We start from the raw sequence: 23,319 nt of genomic DNA, 5'->3' as shown, positions 1-23,319 counted from the left end.
CTCATCTCCTTCCCTGGTCCTGAAGGAGACAATGAGAGGAAGCCTCTCTAGACTATTGAGATGCACACATGCTGTCTGCTTCCACCTGGGTCCAGTATACCCACTGCAGCAGTAGAAGGGGATTAACATGGGCTAAGGGGTGCGTAAGGGTTCATTTGGGACTGCCCCTGACTCTGGGTTAAACCTCATTTTGTTGTAAATCTCCTTTGACAGTTTGAGGTGTAAAGGAGATCCCCGCGCCCCTCCTGCTCATCCCACTCCCTCCTCCCAACTCATCCCAGGACCACAGGGGAAGCTTTGGAGCTGAGTGCAGGGTACCGATCTCCCCCGTCCTCCACTCTCTCCCCCTCTGCCAGCTCCAATAATGCCTCTCTATAACAGATTGATCTGGGCAGAATAACTCAGTAAATCTCTGCAGTGGCCTTGAATCAGTTTGCATGGCTGCTCTGCCCCCTCGTGTAATTTGCCTAAGCTCCTCTCTCCTCCTCCAATGGGGCTTCTTTTATTTTCTCTCTCTCTCACACTCATCCTCCACTTTTATCTCACTCATAACCATCTTCATCAATCAACTCGTCTCTGTGTGGACTGACTTTGTTGACAGTGATGTCACTGCTGTGTTGAGAGTTGTTGTCTGAGTTAGATTTGTACATGTTATTGTATTCTGTGTTGTTTTTGGCTGGCTGGGTGGTTATTTGGCATGCTAACTAACTAGGCCTAAGAGAAGCCCTCATTGCTCCTGCTGAACTAATTTTTAATTTGCCCCCGTCTCTGTCACTCATCTAAAGTAGTGCTCTTATAGTTAATGCCCCTACATTAACCTGGGGACATTAAATGTCTATGGCAATTTTACAATATATTTGATGTCTATGTAAAGCCATGATCCTACTCCTACATGCATTGGCCATGTCTAAGACAGGTTGACATTTATTGTCATGAATCTTGCCCTGGAGGCAGAACTGAGCAATTTCTGCTAGATGGGCCTGCTGCAAAAGAAAAATGAGCTTGTTGGTCTTAATTTAAGGATAGGGTTATGAATTAAGGTTAGCAGTGTGGTTAAGGTTAGGTTTAAAATGAGATTATATTACTTTGTGGTTGTGCCAGCTAGTGACCACTCGGCAGAGCTGCCCCCAGAACAAGATTCATGACAAAACATTTCAACCTGCTGTCCTGGCCCTTTGGATACATTACAGTTCATCTCCTGATAATTGTTCAGTTGAGCTCTACCACCACCTTGTGGTCAAATATTTAAACTGCACTACTGCACTGGATGAGAGAGACAGATGAAAATTGCTTATATTGCCTTGGATTTAACATTGAACAGTACTCCCCCAGAAGTTGAGAAGTCATTGAGCTTACCAGCATCCTGAGAGATGATTGTCATAGCAGACTTTAGGCTAATCAATTCCAAGCCTGGAGAGCCATACAACTGGTTGAATCAACGTTGTTTCCACGTCATGTCAATGAAATTCTATTGAACCAACGTGTAATAGACGTTGAATTGGTGTCTGTGCCCAGTGGGACACCACTGCTTCTATTTATTTAGACCTTGGAAACCAGGTGAGTAGTGGACTCTGGCCAACCAATGGCATGAACTGATCACTTAGCTACCAGGGACAGAGGAAAACCAGCAGTGCTGCGGTACACCAGAGCAGGAAACAAACAGGCCTGCTTTCTGTGTCTCCTCTGTTGTTGAGCTGTGAGTAAGACTAGTCTCTGTCCCCTCTGCTTCCTCCCCGCCCCCTCCACATTGCCACCCTCTGAATTAGCTCCAAGGCAATGGTATGTACTAACACTGAAGGCTACGCTTCTTTACTGCTTCTTCACTGACACCACGAAGACTCACTCAGCTAAGGGAACATGGGAAATCTTAATGCCTTCTGATTGTTACGTAGTTATTATTGTTATTACTGTTATTATTATAGCAATCCAAATGATCTAGTTGGTTTGAGTTGTGATGAGGCAAAATCTCTCCAGCACAATTTCTCATTTTCCCTTACACTGCATGTTGAGCATTGATGATATGATTTGCTGTCTTGTTGGGTCAGTCTACTGTGAAGGGTCTGTCTACTACTGTGAAGGGTCTGTCACTGTAAAATCATCCCCTCTATGGATGTTTCTGTCTATATATATATATATATATATATATATAATATATATATATTTTTGTTCTGTTTTTGTTGATCTACTGTGTTTAATAATATATAGAAACGTTACTCCATGGACCTTACTGTCAGATATCAGTGCGGTTGAACGTCATCTTGGGGCAGTTTTCTCTTCCCATTATATATTGACCCACTGTTCTTTATTTCTGTCTCTCCCTACTTGTTTGGTTCTGTTGTATTTTACCGAAGGTGAGTGTCGGTCTGACTTTCTTTCCCTCACCCCTGACCCCTCACCCCTGACCTCTACCAGAACACAGCTCTAGATAAGAAGATGATCCAGCTGACTCATCGCAGCCAGAGGCCCACAGCACCACCTCCGCCCCCACCACCGCCTAGGAAGAAAGTAGTCTCTCCTGCAGCCATGCCAGTCAAGCAAGCCTCACCCAACACCAAACACCAACACCCAACACCAGTCTCACCCAACACCAAGCTGGCATCACCCACCAAGCCTGCCCTCCCAGAGGAGGAACCCAAGAGTCCTCAGACTGATGTGCCTGTCCCTGTATCCCCTCCCATCTCTCCTTCAACACCTAGCAGACCCGTTACCTCTCCCTCTGTCCTTGTCTCTCCTACCAAGCCTAACGTCTCTATCTATCCTACCTCCACTACCAGGCCCAACAACTCTCCCTCTCCTTCCTCTCCTACTAAACCTGTTATCTCTCCTTCTCCTTCCTCACCTACCAAACATGATATCTGTCCCTCTTCAACTACCAAACCTGTTATCTCTCCCTCTTCACCTACCAAACCTGTTATCGCGCCCTCTCCTTCCTCTTCCTCTCCCTCTTCACCTACCAAACCTGTTATCTCTCCCTCTTCACCTACCAAACCTGTTATCGCTCCCTCTCCTTCCTCTTCCTCTCCCTCTCCCAAACCTGTTATCTCTCCCTCTTCACCTACCAAACCTGTTATCTCTCCCTCTTCACCTACCAAACCTGTTATCTCTCCCTCTTCACCTACCAAACCTGTTATCGCTCCCTCTCCTTCCTCTCCCTCTTCACCTACCAAACCTGTTATCTCTCCTTCTTCACCTACTAAAGCTGTTATCTCTCCCTCTTCACCTACCAAACCTGTTATCTCTCCCTCTTCACCTACCAAACCTGTTATCTCTCCCTCTCCTTCCTCTCCCTCTTCACCTACCAAACTCCAAATGTCCCCTTCTCTTTCCTCTCCAACCAAGCTCCATGTCTGTGCCTTCCCTGGGGCCTCTCATATGCCAGTTACTTGCCCCTCTGCCTCATCACCTTCCAAACGCAAAGCCTCCCCCTCTCCTCCTGCCCCTCTCTCTCCCTCCTCTCCTCCCTCTCTTTTTACCTGCCCCTCTCCCTCTGACCCTCTGTCTCCCTCTGCCTTTCCCAGCTCTCCCTCACCCCTGACCTGCTCCTCTCCCTCCTCTCCATCACCCCTGGTGGGCCTTGACGTTGAAGCTGCTGCTACTGCCAGAGAGCTGTGAGAAAGAATGATGGATGAGAAGACTGGCTGCTGGACCATGGTCTAATTTGTACCTTTCCAGCCCCCTTACCTCCACGCGCCGTATCCCCAGACCTATGATTCGCATGTAGGGGGCTAGATACAGATAGAACCTCCATCCCCAGTAACAGTATAACAGCTGATGTCCACTGCTGTATCGTTCCTAGGCTCCCAAGCAGCAAATGGCAAAAAAAAACAAGCAAAATGGCTCCTACAACCTACAGTACAATCTCTGTAGAGAACCCATCATATCCACGCTCCAAGAGGGAAGTTAAGGTGTTTTGTACATTTTGGTTGATTTTGTATATATGGTATGTGTGTATTTATATATGGAGAAAATAGAGCGAGGCCTGCCTAGTTAGTGTGTGTGGTTTCAGAGGGGGTTTTATTTATTGTCTGTGGTTGGTTGGTAGAAACACACATGATGATTATGGGTAGAAGTGTATTATTTGGCGTGCTTGTTGTCTGTTGTAAGATAAACTGCTACTGTAGATGTGTATAGTATTGTATGACAGACACGAGGCACCAGAATGAAAGTTGAAGGTTTGAGTTTTGTTTTCTTCTCTTGCCTGTTTATCATTGGTCCGCTATGGAGCCTGTAGTGTTTAACTGCTGAACACCAAAAGAGAGATGCAACAGAGTAGAAGATGAACGTGTCAATGAGGAGAGGTGGGCCTGTGAAAATAGCTGCCAGATCAGGGGTGTGTTCAGGGCGGCAGTTAGCCTAGCGTTTTGAGAGTTTTGGGCCAGTAACCGAAAGGTCACTGGTTCGAATCCCCGAGCCGACTAGGAGACAAATCTGTAGATGTGCCCTTGAGCGAGTCACTTAACCCTAAATGCTCCTGTAAGTCGCTCTGGATAAGAGCATCTGCTAAATGACTACAATGTAAATGTTCATCAGGCACAATACAGACAAAGAGGAAGGGTCTTCCTGGACATGTCCTGTAAGAAACATTTGCCCTCCGTTGCGAAACGTTTTTCATTGTGTGCCCTAATGAACCTGACCCAATAGTTAGATTCATTTTCTGAAACCAGCTGACAGGAAACACTGGGAGCTCTATCCCCTCATATACTCATTTATCAGTCCAGATTTACCGGATAATAACATGAGGCTGTTCCACTTTGCTGTTGTCTTTGTCTGTAATGGTAATGCACTTGTTTTAAAGTCCATGTTTAAGTCCCAAATCGCACCCTATTCCCTATATAGTGCACTACTTTTGAGCAGGGCCCACAGGGTTGGGGAATAGGGTACCATTTGGGATGCGGCCTGTATCTCTTTACCTAGCCTACTGCATGCAGTTGGTTAGAGTTTAACCCTTCAGATATTGATAATGGCTCCGATGCACAGCACTACTACTCCAAGGGGCTTTAGTTGCATGCCATGTTCCTCCCTCTGCCTCCCCACAAAACAGGTCTCACACACACGTCAAGCTGGTACTATTGTACGTATAGTAGCTGTTCTGTTGTGTAATGTTTAGTCAAACTACACTGTCATCATCATAATGCTTTTTTTATTGCAGTTTTAGTCTGGATACGTGTATGAAAATTACATTTCAAGCAGGAAAAACACTCCTGTCAGCTTTGGCCAACAGTTTGTTTGTGCATTTTGCCACTGTGACTCCCTTTATCATATCATAATATGTATTAGCAGCACATCGGAGAACTTCAAACGCAATAAAAAGTATTCAAATCAGTGTTTAAAAAAAGTTTTTATTTCTTTGGCACTGTTTTTGATTGTGTGAAAACTCCTATGTTGATAAAGGTAGAAATCAGATATTATAAGCCACTCACAATGAGGTAAAGTGACCATCAGCTCCATCCTGTGGACAATATCTGAAGCAACAACATGGCCTAATTCCAACCATTAGCCAATGAAAACAACTATTTGATGACGTGTTTTGCTCCAGACCTATCCTGATGAATCAGATCTACTGAGCCAATCACCAGGATAGAAACAGTTACCAGATCTAGCTCTAACATTGAGCCTATGGGGAAACAAGCTAGGGACCAACAGACTCCCATAACCCCCTGCTCTGCAAGTCACAGTGATGGCAGCACCTGCACTGTGTTGGGGGCTTTGCCACATGGAGAGCAGCAAGCAGGTCCTGGTGAAGACTCCAACCGTCATCTCTTAAAGGGAAGTTTGCACAATATATTGATATTCCATCTAAACAGTCTTTATATACTTCTAGTTTTGCAATTTGAATAAACCTAAGCCAAAACCATAGAGATATAGCACTCATCTTTGTGTCTGTGACAGCCTCAATGGCGCTGCCCATGCTATCTCCATTTTGTAGTCAATGGTCCTTTTCGCAATTGGCTGGGTCACTAGTAAGGATCAGCCAATGAAGATGGAAGCCCCACCCAGTCAACTACATTAAAATTGTGGAAGCCCTCAATGATACTACCCATGCTAATATGGGTTAAACCTACCTACCTAGGCCTTGACTGCGGCCAGGAAGAAGCTTCTGTGAACAATGTGGTTAGTGCAACCCCACCCCTGGCTACATTCCCGTCGAACTTCAGAAAAAGTGAGTTCAAATAACAGTTCAATTGAAGACAAGACATCAAGTTAAAAAATTCAATTTTATTTGTCAGAACTCATCACGCGTCAAAAACACTCATTCCAAATTGATTGCCAAAATATTGAGCGATACATAGAAAATACAGTAGTAGCCATTTCATTGTAATGGTAACCACACCAAGCGTAGATCAAACCAACACGGAATGTTTCTCCTTATGAGCAACAGTTGTATTGGAGGAACCACATCGGGTGTTCCAACTCCGCACCAAAACACCTGATTCAATTCAGTTTTGACCTGAAGGCCCACAATTAGGTAGAATCGGGTATTTTAAAGCTGGGCTTGAACCAAAAAGTGCACACCCTTTGGCTGTCCAGGACCGGGGCTGTCTGTGGTCTGGTTTAACCCGTGAATATTCACCGTGACACACAGACAGACTGACAAGTCCCTCTCTTTGCCAAGATGAGATACTTTGATTGATCCTAGCATGGTTTGGGCACTGTGTCGATCGCTAATATGATACAGTATATGCCTCAGTAGAGGAGGAAAAGCTAACAAAGTTATACAAAGAAGCACATCATGGCTACGTCGGCCATTTGGAATGGCTTCCTTTCCTCGTCCCGTCTCCTTCATATAAAGTTCTGATAGGTGATGAGGAAAGTACGCCATTTTACAAAATTAGGACGTATGACATTTGTTTCTACTGACAGACATATTATTCATCAGTATGGTTATAGTACATACATAAAGCTAATGATCGCCATGACAACACTCGGATACAAACTAATCACACGGGCAGTCATCTTGTTACTATGATGACTGTCTGATACACATATGACAACTGGTGACAAGTCTTTGTGCAGTGTACGCCACCATCAGGACAGCAGAGGAATAACTCATGCACAGGAAGGCAAGATCTGTCCATTTACACAGAGATGTGGTACAGACATTTAAATAGAGTATATTCCCTCTCAAGTCATGAACACAAAGGACTTACTGAACTTCCTGCTCGATCGCCACACAAACTTATATTTTATTTCCCTGTATTTCCACACAGTAGCAAAAAGAGCATGAAAAAAAGGATATTAATGACCAAAAGAATGATTATATCTCCACGTTTCACACCTATTGAAAATAATCACTCACCCCTAAGTACACAAATATATGGATTCTTAAGACAATAGATGCAAATATACTTTTCTACCTACTTCCACTTTGAACCATTATTTTCCTCTGCTCGAGATGAAAATAGACTCTTAACAAGCTAAAAATAGATTTGTAACCATAGGTATATAACCCCACCCTAAGATATATGAAATTTTCGATATGCCTACAAAATATAGCAATGCCCTTTTTTAAAAAATAGTTTGCTTCTTTCGACAGAATCAGACAGTTTTTCTTCTCTTAAGATACATTCAGGATATCAATATGTATTGACTAGTGCCTTAGTACATCGAGCGACAGGATTGCAGTAGGTAGGTCCCACGTTAACCAGATTCTCAGGGATTGTTGTTGCGTGGTCCTGCCTCAGTATCTGGTCTGGTACTCGTGGTGCCACCTGTTGAAGTCGTTGTAGAACAGGACTATACTACCAGACGCCATGCCGGTTATGATGCACCTAGGAGAGGACAGAGCCGAGAGGGAGTGTTGAGTTAAGGCTCATACATGTAGACAGAACATGATGTACTTTTACTAAGGCCGTAAAGTAGGTCTGTCATTATACTGTGAATAACACCAAGGTCTTCATCTGGGTATTCTAGATTGGGAAGGTTTTTTATTTCCCATCTGATGTTAGTTACTACAAGCCCACACATCTGAAGATGGTATTAATCATTAGTCCGTATTTTCATTATTTCTTCCTATGTGCTAAAACTTCATACCACACAACACCTATGTGACTGAAGATTACAGCGTCAGAGTCCAGGTGTGTATGTTACCTTTGGTCATTGGACATGGCCATGGAGCGGATGCCTGCGTCACAGCCAGGGTAGGTGAACATCTGTTTGAGGTTGTGAACCTGCCAGACAGACAGAACTCCCCCGTCTCCCCCCGTTAGCAGGTACTGTCCGTCCCGACTCAGCAGCATGGCCTGACGGGAGAGGAGAAACAGCACCACTTTGACTGGCAGGAGACGTTATGTACAAGACAATAGGGAACATTCCTGTATTACTGTTCTATTGCATTGCCAACGAGGCTGTCAGCGCCCTCCTGTGGACGTCATGACCTGCACCCTATTGCACCTACCACTGGAGGGCGCTAATACATGCAGAGATTTGGATGGGATGTGTAACTCCCTCACACCACACCAGAGCTGACCACTATCATAAAGCATAATGAACGTGGGCTTCTTGGCCAGTGAGGAATCCTGTCGCCATATTGACGTCTGCTATTTGTCCAATAGAGCGAGGTGTCTACAACAACTCCTTAATAACAATCAACCAAGGCTTTGTGGTGTGGTCCGATTTAGTGACCGAGTCTAGGACACCAGTGACTTCACCACCTACCTCACGGTGTGCTATTTCAATCACAGTCTCTGTGAGCACTTCCTGCACCAAGCGAGAGAGGCACAGTATCAACCAGATATTTCACAACATTCATGTGGCGAGCAGCACAGCACTGAACAGCAGTCCATCCACCTGAAGTGCTACAAGGCACGGCTCCCCACAGGCACAGTGGAGAGAGATTTATTCTGCTCATCTGGTTTTCCTATGCACTTATGGGCTGTGTTACACTTAATGAGTTCCCAAGGGAAACGGGGATACACTACGGCCCTACACTAAACTTCTGTGTTGGGGTATATTTATGCATACAGTATATAGTTGGAAATTGAAGCCAGTCGGAGGCATCAATCACGAGGTAACGAACGCTGATGAGATGACAAGGAAATGTTGTAAGTAATAACTAGTGTAAGTTAGTCTAATTAGCGGTTTCACATTAACATACTGTATGTTAGATGGGATGCAGCTATTTCAGTCACAGCTGGCTTAGAAAGATGAGAAGAGAAGTGCAATTACCGGATGGAAGATTAAACAAAAACATTCATCATCCAAGCCATATGTGGTGCAGCCGGCAGAGTATATTTCAAATGCTAAATATTTGAAATGAACAAAACTTAGTTTTGAACTTAACACAAATTGGCACATTCCTGGCAATCAGTTTAGCTTATTTTGTGATACCAACTCAAGTCAATCAAAAGTTGAGTTAGATGCTTATACCACCGCTAAAACAAATATAATGGATCATTTAACAATCTAAACATTTAAGAAAGAAGGTCGTTGCACATTCAAAACGGGGAAATGTCTACCCTATAAGAAAAATCTCTTTAGCTAGCCTGACTGCTCCCAATGGAGTTGATCACTGGTTGCAGATATACCGGACGGACGGGCGGGCGAACAGAACAGAACAGTACAGTACAGTACAGTCTTTGGCCTCTTCTTATGAGCCACAGGGAAGATGTCCAGTGAACTGCAGTATCAGAAGACCTGGTAGTCTGAACTAATGCACTGACCCTCTCTCACACACACTGAACTTTTTCTGATACATGACCTCAACTCATAAGCATGAACAAAGACAGTAGTTGCTCATTCTAAATGGGGGGAAATTGAAGTAGCCTTCTAGTAACTTGACAGTAGACTGTGTGAAGTCAGTGTTACTCCATCCAGCCTCTGGCACTGATGATGTACTTACTGGTGTTGATGTAGCCTTCTATGGCTAGGCCTAGTACATCACCCACTGTGTGCTGCTGGGGGGTTGGAGACCTGGCAGACGACTCAGCCAGACACAGGTAGGAGGCTGTTCCCAGACAGAATAAATCTGCCACTGTGATTGGGAGGCCAAACAAAATGGTCACAGGAGCCAAGATGGCAGACAAGACTCAGGTATCTGAAGGAAGACTTCAGAGCCAAGATGGCAGACAAGACTCAGGTATCTGAAGGAAGACTTCAGAGCCAAGATGGCAGACAAGACTCAGGTATCTGAAGGAAGACTTCAGAGCCAAGATGGCAGACAAGACTCAGGTATCTGAAGGAAGACTTCAGAGCCAAGATGGCAGACAAGACTCAGGTATCTGAAGGAAGACTTCAGAGCCAAGATGGCAGACAAGACTCAGGTATCTGAAGGAAGACTTCAGAGCCAAGATGGCAGACAAGACTCAGGTATCTGAAGGATCTGGCTTCTTGGCTCTGAAGTCATAACAATTACAGAGCCACATGCTCAGTACTTGCATTAGTATAAAATACTATAATTTCCCATTAAGTTGAGCACATAATATAGCTCAGTACTTGCATTTATTTTATAGTCTTGTTTGCAAATCTTTCTCTAGGGTGCCAATAATGTTGGACCTGACAGTATATTTTATATGCTAAATATTTCAAATGAACACAATTTATTTAGAACTTAACCCAACTCTTCACATTCCTGGCAATCAGTTTAGCTGCTTTTGTCATACCAACTCAAGTCAATCTAAAGTTGTGTTAGATGCTTATACCACCGCTAAAACGAATATAATGGATCATTTAACAATCAAAATGTTTAACAAAGAAAGTTGTTGCACATTCAAAAGAGGGAGAAATGTTTTCCCAATAAGCCAAAGGTCACTCTAGCTAGCCTGACTGCTCCCAATGGACTTGAAGTGATAACTGGTTGCAGATATACAGTACAGACACACAGACAACCTTTGGCCTCTTCTTATGAGCCACAGGGAAGATGTCCAGTGAACAGATCACTGCTGACAGTAAACTGCAGTATCAGAAGGCCTGGTAGTCTGAACTAATGCACTGACTCATACTCACGCATATACACACACACACACACACACACACACAGATATACACACTCGAGCGGACACTCGAGCCACACACTCACTCAGGCACACACACTCACACACTGACAACGGGACTGAAGGATCAATCTTTCCAGAGCATTTTGTTAGATCGCCATCCAAGAAGACTGGGAAAGGATTCTGGGAAAGGAGTATGGCTGTGGGGTGATCGGGGGAGGGAGGGGTTGGGGATGTCATTCTGTTTAGATTTGTTTGATGTGTGATATCTGTGTAATTGCGTCCTTTATCTTGCCATATAAAGCCCCTTAGCAATTGTTGTTCGTTAATCTGACACTATTGATTAAGAGAACAGACATTTAGATCAGCATCATTTAGGATTAACTCAACAAAGGAAAATTTAGTTCTGATATTGTTTGCCAAAATGGCTCTCAGTATTTCAGGAATGACCCATTATATTCACAGAACTAGTGGCAGCAGTCCCAAACTGAACAAAGTGTCCTGATTCATGACCTCAATTCATAAGCATGAACTAACTTGACAGTTACTCTCTTTCAATTGTTCCTCCATGTAGACTCCATCCAGCCTCTGGCACTGATGTACTTACTATATGGTGTTGATGTAGCCTTCTATGGCCTAGTACATCACCCACTGTGTGCTGCTGGGGGGTTGGAGACCTGGCAGACGACTCAGCCAGAACCAGGTAGGAGGTTGATCCAGGACAGAATAAAATCAGCCACTCTGCGACTCGGAGGCCAAACAAGATGGCCGCCGTCTCCACAGGAGCCAAGATTGCTGACGTGACTCAGGTGTCTGAAGGATGACTTCAGAGCCTGGCAATGATGCCAGGGAGAACTATTATAGAACCACATGCTCCTTTTAATGCTTTTTGGGGAGAGCGAAGGGGAATGTGAAGAGTTAGGTGGGATTCAGTGTCGTCTGCTCAAGGTAAAAGCTGAATTTATGGTGCTGTTCATTCTAGCAGTTACATGCACACGGAGAAGACAGTAAACACAATCTGCTAGAATGGTTACTTACACTGTCTGAGTTATATTAGTGGGGCTAAGACTGTAATCCATTCAGCATGGCCTCAACTCAACTGCGCTGGATGAATCTGCTATCAGAGAACCAGCCAGGAGAGAGGTTGTTGCTGAGAGTTACAACTCTCTTTACCCTCCAACACAACTAGGGCCATATTCTAAATGGGATAAATGACATCAGTTTTTGAAATCATAATCTAATCTGCTGCTGTGTTGTGGCTTTACATCTATAGCATGGATCGAGAGTTATCGGTCTAACAAAGAGGGTGTTTTTTTAATGGAAGCCTCTCCAACATAATCCAGGTGGAGTTGGGCATTCCCCAGGGCAGCTGTCTAGGCCCCTTACTTGTTATAATCTTTACTAATTACCTGGCACTGGCTCTGAGTAAAGCTTGTGTGTCTATGTATGCTGATGACTCAACATTCTACACATCAGCTACTGCAGCAAGTGAAATCACTGCAGCATTTAACAAAGAGCTGCAGTCAGTTTTAAAATGGGTGGCAAGTAATAAACAAAATATTTTAAAAAGCATTGTATTTGGGACAAATCACTCACTAAACCCTTAACTAAATCTTGTAATGAATAATGTGGAAATTGAACAAATTGAAGAGACTAAATTGCTTGATGTAAGCCTGGATTGTAAACTGACATGGTCCAAAGATATTGATGCAATGGTAGCTAAGATGGGGAGAGATCTGTCCGTAATAAAGCGTTGCTCTGCCTTCTTGGCATCGCTATCAACAAAAGTCCTACAGGCACTAGTTTTGTCACACCTGGACTACTGCCCAGTCATACAGGTGGGGGACATAGGCACATGTCTGGCCCTTAAATGTACACTGAGAGGTAACATCAATGACATGCATGTCAATCTCTCCCGGCTCAAAGTAGATGAAAGATTGACTGCATCACTACTTTCCTTTGTGAGAGGTATTGACAAGTTGAAAGCACTGAGCTGTCTGTTTAAACGACTAGCACACAGCTCAGACACCCATGCATACCCGACAAGACATGCCACCAGGGGTCTCTTCACAGTTCCCAAGTCCAAAACGAATTCAGGAAAACACACAGTACTACACAGAGCCATGACTGCATGGAACTCTGTAACTCATGCAAGCTTTAACATAAACATAGAAATACACCTTATGGAACAATGCGGACTATGAGGAGACACACACACGTCAGAACTCTCACTCTACACACATATTTTAGATATGTAGTGGTGTAATAATGTTAATGTACTGTTTTATTTTAGTCTTCATTTGTTTGGCAGGACCTAATGGGGATCCATAATAAATACCAATACAAAAATAGCTCCAGTTATTAACATACCCAGTCACATTCACGCTGCATGCACACATAAGCACTTGTGCACCCACACACACAAAAATCTACCTACACACACCAACACACAGTCTGGGACAAGACTACTGTAAGGGGACACCTTGGGCCAGGACAAACATTTATTTATCCCGGAGTCCTGCTGTGCGGTGGGACGCAGCGCTAGCTGAAGATTGATACTGGTGTCTAGTGCAGTGCATTAAACACCCCGTCCAGGCCTCATACTGAGACGGGGGGCTGCTCTCACAGAGCTACCCTGAGATGTGAAGACTGCCCTGATTCTGTCTGACGTGGCAGGAATTTACAACACCCAGCAGGGGAGAGACGCACAACGGCCCAGGAATGGCTAGCGGTTTATGTACATGAAAAGAACGGGCTGGGGAGCACACTACGGGGACCTGGAAAAACCTACAACTGTGTTGGATCAGACAGCAATTAACTGTCTATCAGAGAGTCGTTGTGATCTGATAGATAAAGACTAACAGTTTATATATATGAGAAAAGGAGGCTGGCTACACTATTGGCAAAACTGTTGTAGGTAACAAAATAGCGGTGGATAAAATCGGAAAACTAATCTTCATAACAGCTATTTGGAGGATAATCTGATCTGGATCTCACCAACCTAATCTTCAGTAGAATATGAAACACTACAGTAGAAACTCTTTCTAAACTTCTAAGGTCATCCATTTAATAACCTTTCCTATTCAGCAGCATGTGATTTCAATACAACCAACTCAATACCAGCTCTGCCAATGAATTCTGATCCAGTCTGCTTATTGGAAACAAATGGGGGGGTGTAGGTATGTATATAGCTCAGTAATCAGTCCTGGTGCTATGGCTGTGACTATGACTGTGACTGGGTGACAGGGGCAGAGTACAGCTGGCTCAAATGGGAAGCAGGTGTGCCTATGAGGGACTGGGTTACATTTCCCAGGCCCATCGGAAACAGGGGGAAAGGGAAACTGGCCAAAGAGCGGGGGCCATTTTGTGACACCGTAGCCGTGAGGCAGGAAATGTGAAATGTGGGAATGTGTCGTGTGGTGCCTGAGGGTTGTTAATGGGGCTAGGACTGGGAGAATGTCCGCCCTCCTGCCATGTTGAACCAGCACTAAGACCTGATAGGACTCGACACGGGAGCCCAGGATCAAAGAGACTTGTCTGGACTGGAGGAGAGGAGAGGTTGGAGGAGAAATGGAAGGAAAGAGCCTTTGACCTGGTACTTCCTAGGCTAGAAGTGTGTGTGTGAGGGGTTTGTAGATGTGTGTGTTTGTAGATGTGTGTGTGCGTGAGGGGTTTGTAGATGTGTATGCCCTGAGGCAGACAGGCCTCAGACCACGGAGCTGGCCTTTAATCAGAGAGCAGACCACTGGCATGATGAAGCACAGAAACTTCCCCAGACCAGTAGAACAGAACAGGACAGAGAGAGGCTTGATGAAGGTTGAAACGTGTGTACACTAGGCTTTCCAACAAAACATTCAAACCGTTAGAAGCTTAATGAAATGACTTTGTCCCTCAATATCAGTGGGTTCCTTTACCCTGATGTTCTCCTCCACCTCCATGTGTCCCAGCAGCTTTCCGTTGATGGAGAAGAAGCAGAAGTGTCCCTTGTCGTAGTAGACTACGGCGTGGCCCTCTGTAGAGGACTGGATGAGACGGGGCTGCGAGCAGCCCCCCGGGCCCTCCAGGGTCCGCAGCAGGTCCCCATTCATGGAATGAATCAGACACGGGCCCTCTGTGAGTGGAGGAAAATAGAAGTTACTAACCCGGCTCTGATTTCAACTGATTCACTCAAGGGTTTTCATCATAATGACATTATAACATGGTCATTTCTTCTTCTAAATCCAAAGCGACTCACAGACGTGTCTACATTGACAGTATGAGGTTGTTCAGTATGAAAGTGTTCACTGCTCTGACATTCATATTGTCAGTGTGACCAAGATCTAAGTTACTTTGAACCCAGTCTGTAGCAAGAGGCCTCGGTTGATCCACACCCACATACTCACCTCTGCAGCCACTGATGACCAGTCCCAGCTCGGCACACACACTGGCGCAGGTCACCTCACAGTCATGACCCGTCAGAATGGCTCTGGGCGTCACAAACTCAGCTGGGGAAAAACACGTTAGCCAATGGAAATCAGGTGTGGACATGTACATTTTACAGCCACTAGAGGGCGGTAATTCCACAAACATTTTACTATAAGTCATAATGCCTCAGAATGTGATGCTTGGAATATTCAAAGTGGAAGACCCACTTTATGGTCATGCATTTCACCACATAGAAATGAAAATTCAGAAATGAATGGCAACATGTTGTCAGAGTATGTGCTCCGGCTATAAAACAATGCAGAGTGATTCTGACGAGCTCTCATCATAACTGTCAGTGGTTTTAGCCACTGGGTGTGGGGTGGTTGTGAGAATTGGTCCTTATTTAAGAGTGGCTATGTGGTGGACTCTGACATCACTGGAACTAGAGCATAGTAGCTGCCATTTATTCTAGACCCAGACCAGACACACTCCCAACTCACCCCTCTCAGCAAACAGACAGGACTCAAGTGATACCATCTCCACTCTCTCTCTCCAACACTTGTCACTAACAGTCTCCCTCTTCCTTTAATACACTGTACTCCCCCAGAAGAGCCTAACCCACTCCAGATGCCTCCAGACAAGAGACTGGGCTCTGACACCGTCCTTTAGGAGATGAGGAGGAGAGAGAGAAGAGAAAGAGATGTGCCAAAAAGAACAGCCCATCATTCACTTGCGTTGGGCTGAGCCATCAGAGACAAGAGCCCAAACAAGAGTTCTGCTCTGGGTTAGCTCCAACCAATCAACACCTGTCCTGCCAATACTGGTACTGCCCAGTGTTGGATATACCACAATGTTGACCACTACATCAGTCAGTGATGAAACTTGTTAAGTAAATACAGCCAACGGACATGCACTGCAGAGTAGACAGAGAAGAAAGAGTCAAACCTCCCTCCCTCCCTCTCTCTATCCCTTCCTGCCTCCCTCCCTCTCTCTCTCTCTCTCTCATTCTCTGAGGGATGGTAAAGTCTGTCTGCCACTTTGTGGTGCTTTACAGGAGCCAGGTTGCTGCACTGATAATATTGGTGTTTAACAGGGGGTCCCAGCTGACCCCTGCTCCCTTTGATGTGGGGTGAGAGGTCAGAGGTCATAGTAATGCTGCTAAAGCACTGTACCACAGTCAGTCCCACACTGCAGTTCATTAGGAGGTCACTATCAGACAGAGGGCGTCTCAACGCCACGTCTCGCACAGTGCCCTGGGTCTTCTCAAACAGAGGAGAGGAAGGGGCCAAGTTCAACTACAGCAGGAGACAGACCGACAGACAGCACTTCAAGAAGGAAGTCATAGAAATGGAAAAGCTAGAATGGACATGGTTGTTAAATACCAAATTGTTTTACATGGGAGCCACCTATAGAATATGCTGTTACTTTGCTGAGCCTTGAGGATTGGAACAGCACGTTCTGAGGAGTGATGTTGTAGAGAACACACCTAGAAGATAGCGGACTATGTTCACCATTGATGTTGTAGAGAACACACCTAGGAGATAGCGGACTATGTTCACCATTGATGTTGTAGAGAACACACCTAGGTGATAGCGGACTATGTTCACCATTGATGTTGTAGAGAACACACCTAGGAGATAGCGGACTATGTTCACCATTGATGTTGTAGAGAACACACCTAGGAGATAGCGGACTATGTTCAACATTGATGTTGTAGAGAACACACCTAGGAGATAGCTGACTATGTTCACCATTGATGTTGTAGGGAACACACCTAGGAGATAGCTGACTATGTTCACCATTGATGTTGTAGGGAACACACCTAGGAGATAGCTGACTATGTTTACCATTGATGTTGTAGGGAACAAACCTAGGAGATAGCTGACTATGTTCACCATTGATGTGCCTCTTCACTAGCCCTTTTCCCACTATACAGCCATTGTGCAAACCAACAAGCTTTGGTATAAATTAGAGTATTTTGACTTCACATTTAACAACTTCACCTCGCAATTGAATTAGACTTTGGTTAAGTTTAACTCAATACACATAAATGACTGACTCCTGAACTTTCTGGAGTAAAAACACAACGTGTGTAAATCTTTCATTAGTGCAGACTCCTCTGATACACTAACTGCCTTCAGCTTGGTGGATAGTAACCCTAAACACAGTAAAGGCAGAACGTTCTGTACCTCCACTGACCTCCCCTGTAAAGTAAAACGGCTCCTGGTATGATGGACAACCCCTTTAAGTTAATTTCAGTGAAGTATTTTAACGGCTTTTAAAGGCCCAGGCAGGCACCCTGACGACTTTCCAACTACGTTCCACCATGCTGACACTGTGGCCACACCAGACCAACAGGTCATGATCTCTCTATGTATAGATTTCATTAAGTTAACTGTCAAACATCCTAAACGTCAGAAACTCTGATTTATGTCCTACAACGGCGAGGATTAAAGCGTGATGTCGGATTTTGCCTGTGGAAGATCAATAAAACTGATATATTGGTGTATCGTTTAACCTTTTGAGCTGCTCACCACCATTTGGTTTCCATTAGGCAGACATCTGATTACAATATAATACATAAAACCAACACTGCTAACGTACGTGTGTGTGTAGACTGAAAAGAGTATCACTTACCTGGGGAAAGAGAAATGTGTGTGTGTGTGTGTGTGTGTGTGTGTGTGTGTGTGTGTGTGTTTTTGTACTGAGAAGGGTATCATTTACCTGGGGAAAGATAAATGTGTGTGTGTGTGTGTACTGAGAAGGGTATCATTTACCTGGGGAAAGAGAAATGTGTGTGTGTGTGTGTGTTTGTGTGTGTACTGAGAAGGGTATCATTTACCTGGGGAAAGATAAATGTGTGTGTGTACTGAGAAGGGTATCATTTACCTGGGGAAAGAGAACTGTGTGTGTGTGTGTGTGTGTACTGAGAAGGGTATCATTTACCTGGGGAAAGAGAACTGTGTGTGTGTGTGTGTGTACTGAGAAGGGTATCATTTACCTGGGGAAAGAGAACTGTGTGTGTGTTTGTGTGTGTGTACTGAGAAGGGTATCATTTACCTGGGGAAAGAGAACTGTGTGTGTGTTTGTGTGTGTGTAATGCTTAGAGAGTAAAAAATATGTAATTTCAGCTGTTGTTCACTGAATGATTATCTAGAGGCTACTTCCTAAATGTATCTTTATTAAAAAGTCATGGTTTAAAATGTGGGGGGGCAACCCATAAACCTGTGTGTTCTACCGTTGAGCCACCAGAGGTCAGTATAGTCTGCAGAATCCCCTCCCACTGTGCATGCTCTCTACTGCTCTTCACTCACTCACACAGAGAAGAGTGTACGGATCAGGCACTGATTGTGTAGATGTGTGTGTGTGTGTGTGTGCAAATGAAACATTTGGATACTGCAGACACATTTGGCACAGAGAAGGCTAATTTGTGTCAGCCAGCAGCTAAACAGGAACTAGCTTGTGTGTCTGTGTGTGTGCGTGTGTGTTTGGGGTCTGAACTTGAAAGCACTGTGTTTGGCGGGAGAATAAAGGAATTTCTGGTGTGTGTGTTCGTTCGTGCCCTATGGTTAGCAGACCCTGATGCGGTCTAGAGCAATGGAGCATCATATTGTGGTGGTGGGCCGGACTGATTAAAGTACTGCTGCTAAAACTCACTGCTGCACCATGCAGAATCTGGCAGGCTGGAGAATAACAGATGCACACACACTCAGAGACCGACACAGAGAGACCGACACAGAGAGACCGACACAGAGAGACCGACACAGAGAGACCGACACAGAGAGACCGACACAGAGAGACCGACACAGAGAGACCGACACAGAGAGACCGAGCGACCGAGACCGAGCGACCGAGACCGAGCGACCGAGACCGAGCGGCCGAGACCGAGCGGCCGAGACCGAGCGGCCGAGACCGAGCGGCCGAGACCGAGCGGCCGAGACCGAGCGACCGAGACCGAGCGACCGAGACCAACAGAGAGAGAGAGACAGAGCGACCGAGACCAACAGAGAGAGACCGAGACAGAGCGACCGAGACGGAGCGACCGAGACGGAGCGACCGAGACGGAGCGACCGAGACGGAGCGACCGAGACGGAGCGACCGAGACGGAGCGACCGAGACGGAGCGACCGAGACGGAGCGACCGAGACGGAGCGACCGAGACGGAGCGACCGAGACGGAGCGACCGAGACGGAGCGGCCGAGACGGAGCGGCCGAGACAGAGCGGCCGAGACAGAGCGGCCGAGACAGAGCGGCCGAGACCGACAGAGAGAGAGAGACAGAGCGACCGAGACCGACAGAGAGAGACCGAGACAGAGCGGCCGAGACCGACAGAGAGAGAGAGACAGAGCGACCGAGACCGACAGAGAGAGACCGAGACAGAGCGACCGAGACCGACAGAGAGAGACCGAGACAGAGCGACCGAGACCGACAGAGAGAGAGAGAGACAGAGCGACCGAGACCGACAGAGAGAGAGACAGAGCGACCGAGACCGACAGAGAGAGAGAGAGACAGAGCGACCGAGACCGACAGAGAGAGAGAGACAGAGCGACCGAGACCGACAGAGAGAGAGAGAGACAGAGCGACCGAGACCGACAGAGAGACCGAGACAGAGCGACCGAGACCGACAGAGAGAGAGAGACAGAGCGACCGAGACCGACATGAGAGAGAGAGACAGAGCGACCGAGACCGACAGAGAGAGAGAGACAGAGCGACCGAGACCGACAGAGAGAGAGAGACAGAGCGACCGAGACCGACAGAGAGAGAGAGACAGAGCGACCGAGACCGACAGAGAGAGAGAGAGACAGAGCGACCGAGACCGACAGAGAGAGAGAGACAGAGCGACCGAGACCGACAGAGAGAGAGAGACAGAGCGACCGAGACCGAGAGAGGGACAGAGCGACCGAGACCGAGACAGACAGAGCGACCGAGACCGAGACAGACAGAGCGACCGAGACCGAGACAGACAGAGCGACCGAGACCGAGACAGACAGAGACCGAGACAGACAGAGAGAGAGCGACCGAGACAGACAGAGAGCGACCGAGACAGACGGAGCGACCGAGACAGGCGGAGCGACCGAGACAGGCGGAGCGACCGAGACAGACGGAGCGACCGAGACAGACGGAGCGACCGAGACAGACGGAGCGACCGAGACAGACGGAGCGACCGAGACAGACGGAGCGACCGAGACAGACGGAGCGACCGAGACAGACGGAGCGACCGAGACCAACAGAGAGAGAGAGACCGAGCGACCGAGACCAACAGAGAGAGACCGAGACAGACAGAGAGACCGAGACAGACAGAGAGAGACCGAGACAGACAGAGAGACCGAGACAGACACAGAGAGACCGAGACAGACACAGAGAGACCGAGACAGACAGAGAGAGACCGAGACAGACAGAGAGACCGAGACAGACACAGAGAGACCGAGACAGACACAGAGAGACCGAGACAGACACAGAGAGACCGAGACAGACACAGAGAGACCGAGACAGACACAGAGAAACCGAGACAGACACAGAGAGACCGAGACAGACACAGAGACCGACACAGAGAGACAGACACAGAGAGACAGACACAGAGAGACAGACACAGAGAGACCGACACAGAGAGACCGACACAGAGAGACCGACACAGAGAGACCGACACAGAGAGACCGACACAGAGACACCGACACAGAGAGACCGACACAGAGAGACCGACACAGAGAGACCGACACAGAGAGACCGACACAGAGAGACCGACACAGAGAGACCGACACAGAGAGACCGACACAGAGAGACCGAGAGACCGAGACAGAGAGACCGAGACAGAGAGACCGAGACAGAGAGACCGAGACAGAGAGACCGACACAGAGAGACCGACACAGAGAGACCGACACAGAGAGACCGACACAGAGAGACCGACACAGAGAGACCGACACAGAGAGACCGACACAGAGAGACCGACACAGAGAGACCGACACAGAGAGACCGACACAGAGAGACCGACACAGAGAGACAGAGAGACCGAGACAGAGAGACCGAGACAGAGAGACCGACACAGAGAGACCGACACAGAGAGACCGACACAGAGAGACCGACACAGAGAGACCGACACAGAGAGACCGACACAGAGAGACCGACACAGAGAGACAGAGAGACCGACACAGAGAGACCGACACAGAGAGACCGAGACAGAGAGACCGAGACAGAGAGACCGAGACAGAGAGACCGACACAGAGAGACCGACACAGAGAGACCGAGACAGAGAGACCGAGACAGAGAGACCGACACAGAGAGACCGACACAGAGACAGAGAGACCGAGACAGAGAGACCGACACAGAGAGACCGACACAGAGAGACCGACACAGAGAGACCGGCACAGAGAGACAGAGAGACCGAGACAGAGAGACCGAGACAGAGAGACCGACACAGAGAGACCGACACAGAGAGACCGACACAGAGAGACCGACACAGAGAGACCGACACAGAGAGACCGACACAGAGAGACCGACACAGAGAGACCGACACAGAGAGACCGACACAGAGAGACCGAGACAGAGAGACCGACACAGAGAGACCGACACAGAGAGACCGACACAGAGAGACCGACACAGAGAGAGACCGAGACAGAGAGACCGACACAGAGAGACCGACACAGAGAGACCGACACAGAGAGACAGAGAGACCGAGACAGAGAGACCGAGACAGAGAGACCGACACAGAGAGACCGACACAGAGAGACAGAGAGACCGAGACAGAGAGACCGACACAGAGAGACCGACACAGAGAGACCGACACAGAGAGACCGACACAGAGAGACCGACACAGAGAGACCGACACAGAGAGACAGAGAGACCGACACAGAGAGACCGACACAGAGAGACAGAGAGACCGAGACAGAGAGACCGAGACAGAGAGACCGACACAGAGAGACCGACACAGAGAGACCGACACAGAGAGACCGACACAGAGAGACCGACACAGAGAGACAGAGAGACCGACACAGAGAGACAGAGAGACCGAGACAGAGAGACCGAGACAGAGACACACTTGATTCACACAAACTACCCTGTACACAACGCAGGCTGGCTCAGGCCGAAGAATAACAGATGCACATATACAGATACAGAGCCTTCAGAAATGTATTTACACTGCTTGACTTTTTCCACATTTTGTTGAGTTATCAAAGTGGTATTATGTTTATAAATATTTTTTTACAAATGAAAAGCTGAAATGCCCTGAGTCAATAAGTATTCAAGCCATTAAAAAGTGCTTAAAAAGTCACAATAGGTTGCATGGACTTAGTGTTTAACATGATTTTTAAATCATGATCTCTGTTCATGATCTCCGATCTCTGTTCCCCACACATACAATTATCTGTAAGGTCCCCCAGTCGAGCAGTGAATTTCAAACGCCGATTCAACCACAAAGACCAGGAAGGATTTCCAATGCCTCGCAAATAAGGGCACCTACTATTGGTAGATACAACTTTTTTTATATTTTTATTAAAAAGACATTGAATATCCATTCGAGCATGGTGAAGTTACACTTTGGATGGTGTATCAATACACCCAGTCACGACAAAGATACAGGCGTCCTTCCTAACTCAGATGCCAGAGAGGAAGGAAACCGCTCAGGGATTTCACCATGAGGCCAGTGGTGACTTTAAAACAGTTAACTGGCTGTGATAGGAGAAAACTGAGGATGGATCAACAACATTGTAGTTACTCCACAATAATTGACCTAATTGACAGAGGGAAAATAAGGATGCCTTTACAGAATACAAATACTCCCAAACATCCATCCTGTTTGCAACAAGGCACTAAAGTAATACTGCAAAAAATGTGACAAAGCAATTAACTTGTCCTGAATACAAAGTGTTATGTTTGGGGCAAATCCAATACAACACATTACTGAGTACCACTCTCCATATTTTCCAGCATATTAGTGGCTGCATCATGTTATGGGTATGCTTGCAATCATTATGGACTGGGGAGTTAAACAG

The 23,319-nt window shown here is 46.6% G+C and overlaps 2 protein-coding genes across 9 annotated transcripts in view; one reads left to right on the top strand and one right to left on the bottom strand.

Annotated features, from left to right (window-relative positions):
- LOC112262376 (serine/threonine-protein kinase DCLK2-like) overlaps positions 1 to 5,322 on the top strand; it is a 76,734-nt gene extending 71,412 nt beyond the window's left edge. For 2 of the 5 annotated variants that reach the window (XM_042311828.1, XM_042311829.1), the window contains exon 17: positions 2,413 to 5,322. In XM_042311828.1, coding sequence (XP_042167762.1) covers positions 2,413 to 3,612 — 1,200 coding nt within the window. In that variant the 3' untranslated portion in view covers positions 3,613 to 5,322. Of the gene's footprint in view, positions 1 to 213; positions 315 to 1,766; positions 1,961 to 2,412 lie in introns of those variants that run through there. The other 3 variants (XR_006080752.1, XM_042311830.1, XM_042311831.1) reach the window with 3 other exon arrangements.
- Positions 5,323 to 6,196: 874 nt separating this feature from the next.
- The window catches only part of LOC112231646 (lipopolysaccharide-responsive and beige-like anchor protein), a 351,054-nt gene continuing 333,931 nt past the window's right edge, over positions 6,197 to 23,319 (bottom strand). For all 4 annotated transcript variants that reach the window (XM_042311819.1, XM_042311822.1, XM_042311821.1 and 1 more), the window contains 4 exons: positions 15,311 to 15,412; positions 14,843 to 15,039; positions 8,089 to 8,240; positions 6,197 to 7,769 (listed from right to left, as the gene is read on the bottom strand). In XM_042311819.1, coding sequence (XP_042167753.1) covers positions 7,679 to 7,769; positions 8,089 to 8,240; positions 14,843 to 15,039; positions 15,311 to 15,412 — 542 coding nt within the window. In that variant the 3' untranslated portion in view covers positions 6,197 to 7,678. The remainder of the gene's footprint in view (positions 7,770 to 8,088; positions 8,241 to 14,842; positions 15,040 to 15,310; positions 15,413 to 23,319) is intronic.

Source organism: Oncorhynchus tshawytscha, linkage group LG34, assembly GCF_018296145.1.
Source record: "Oncorhynchus tshawytscha isolate Ot180627B linkage group LG34, Otsh_v2.0, whole genome shotgun sequence".
NCBI lineage: Eukaryota > Metazoa > Chordata > Actinopteri > Salmoniformes > Salmonidae > Oncorhynchus > Oncorhynchus tshawytscha.
This window is presented reverse-complemented; position numbering and strand designations above follow the sequence as displayed.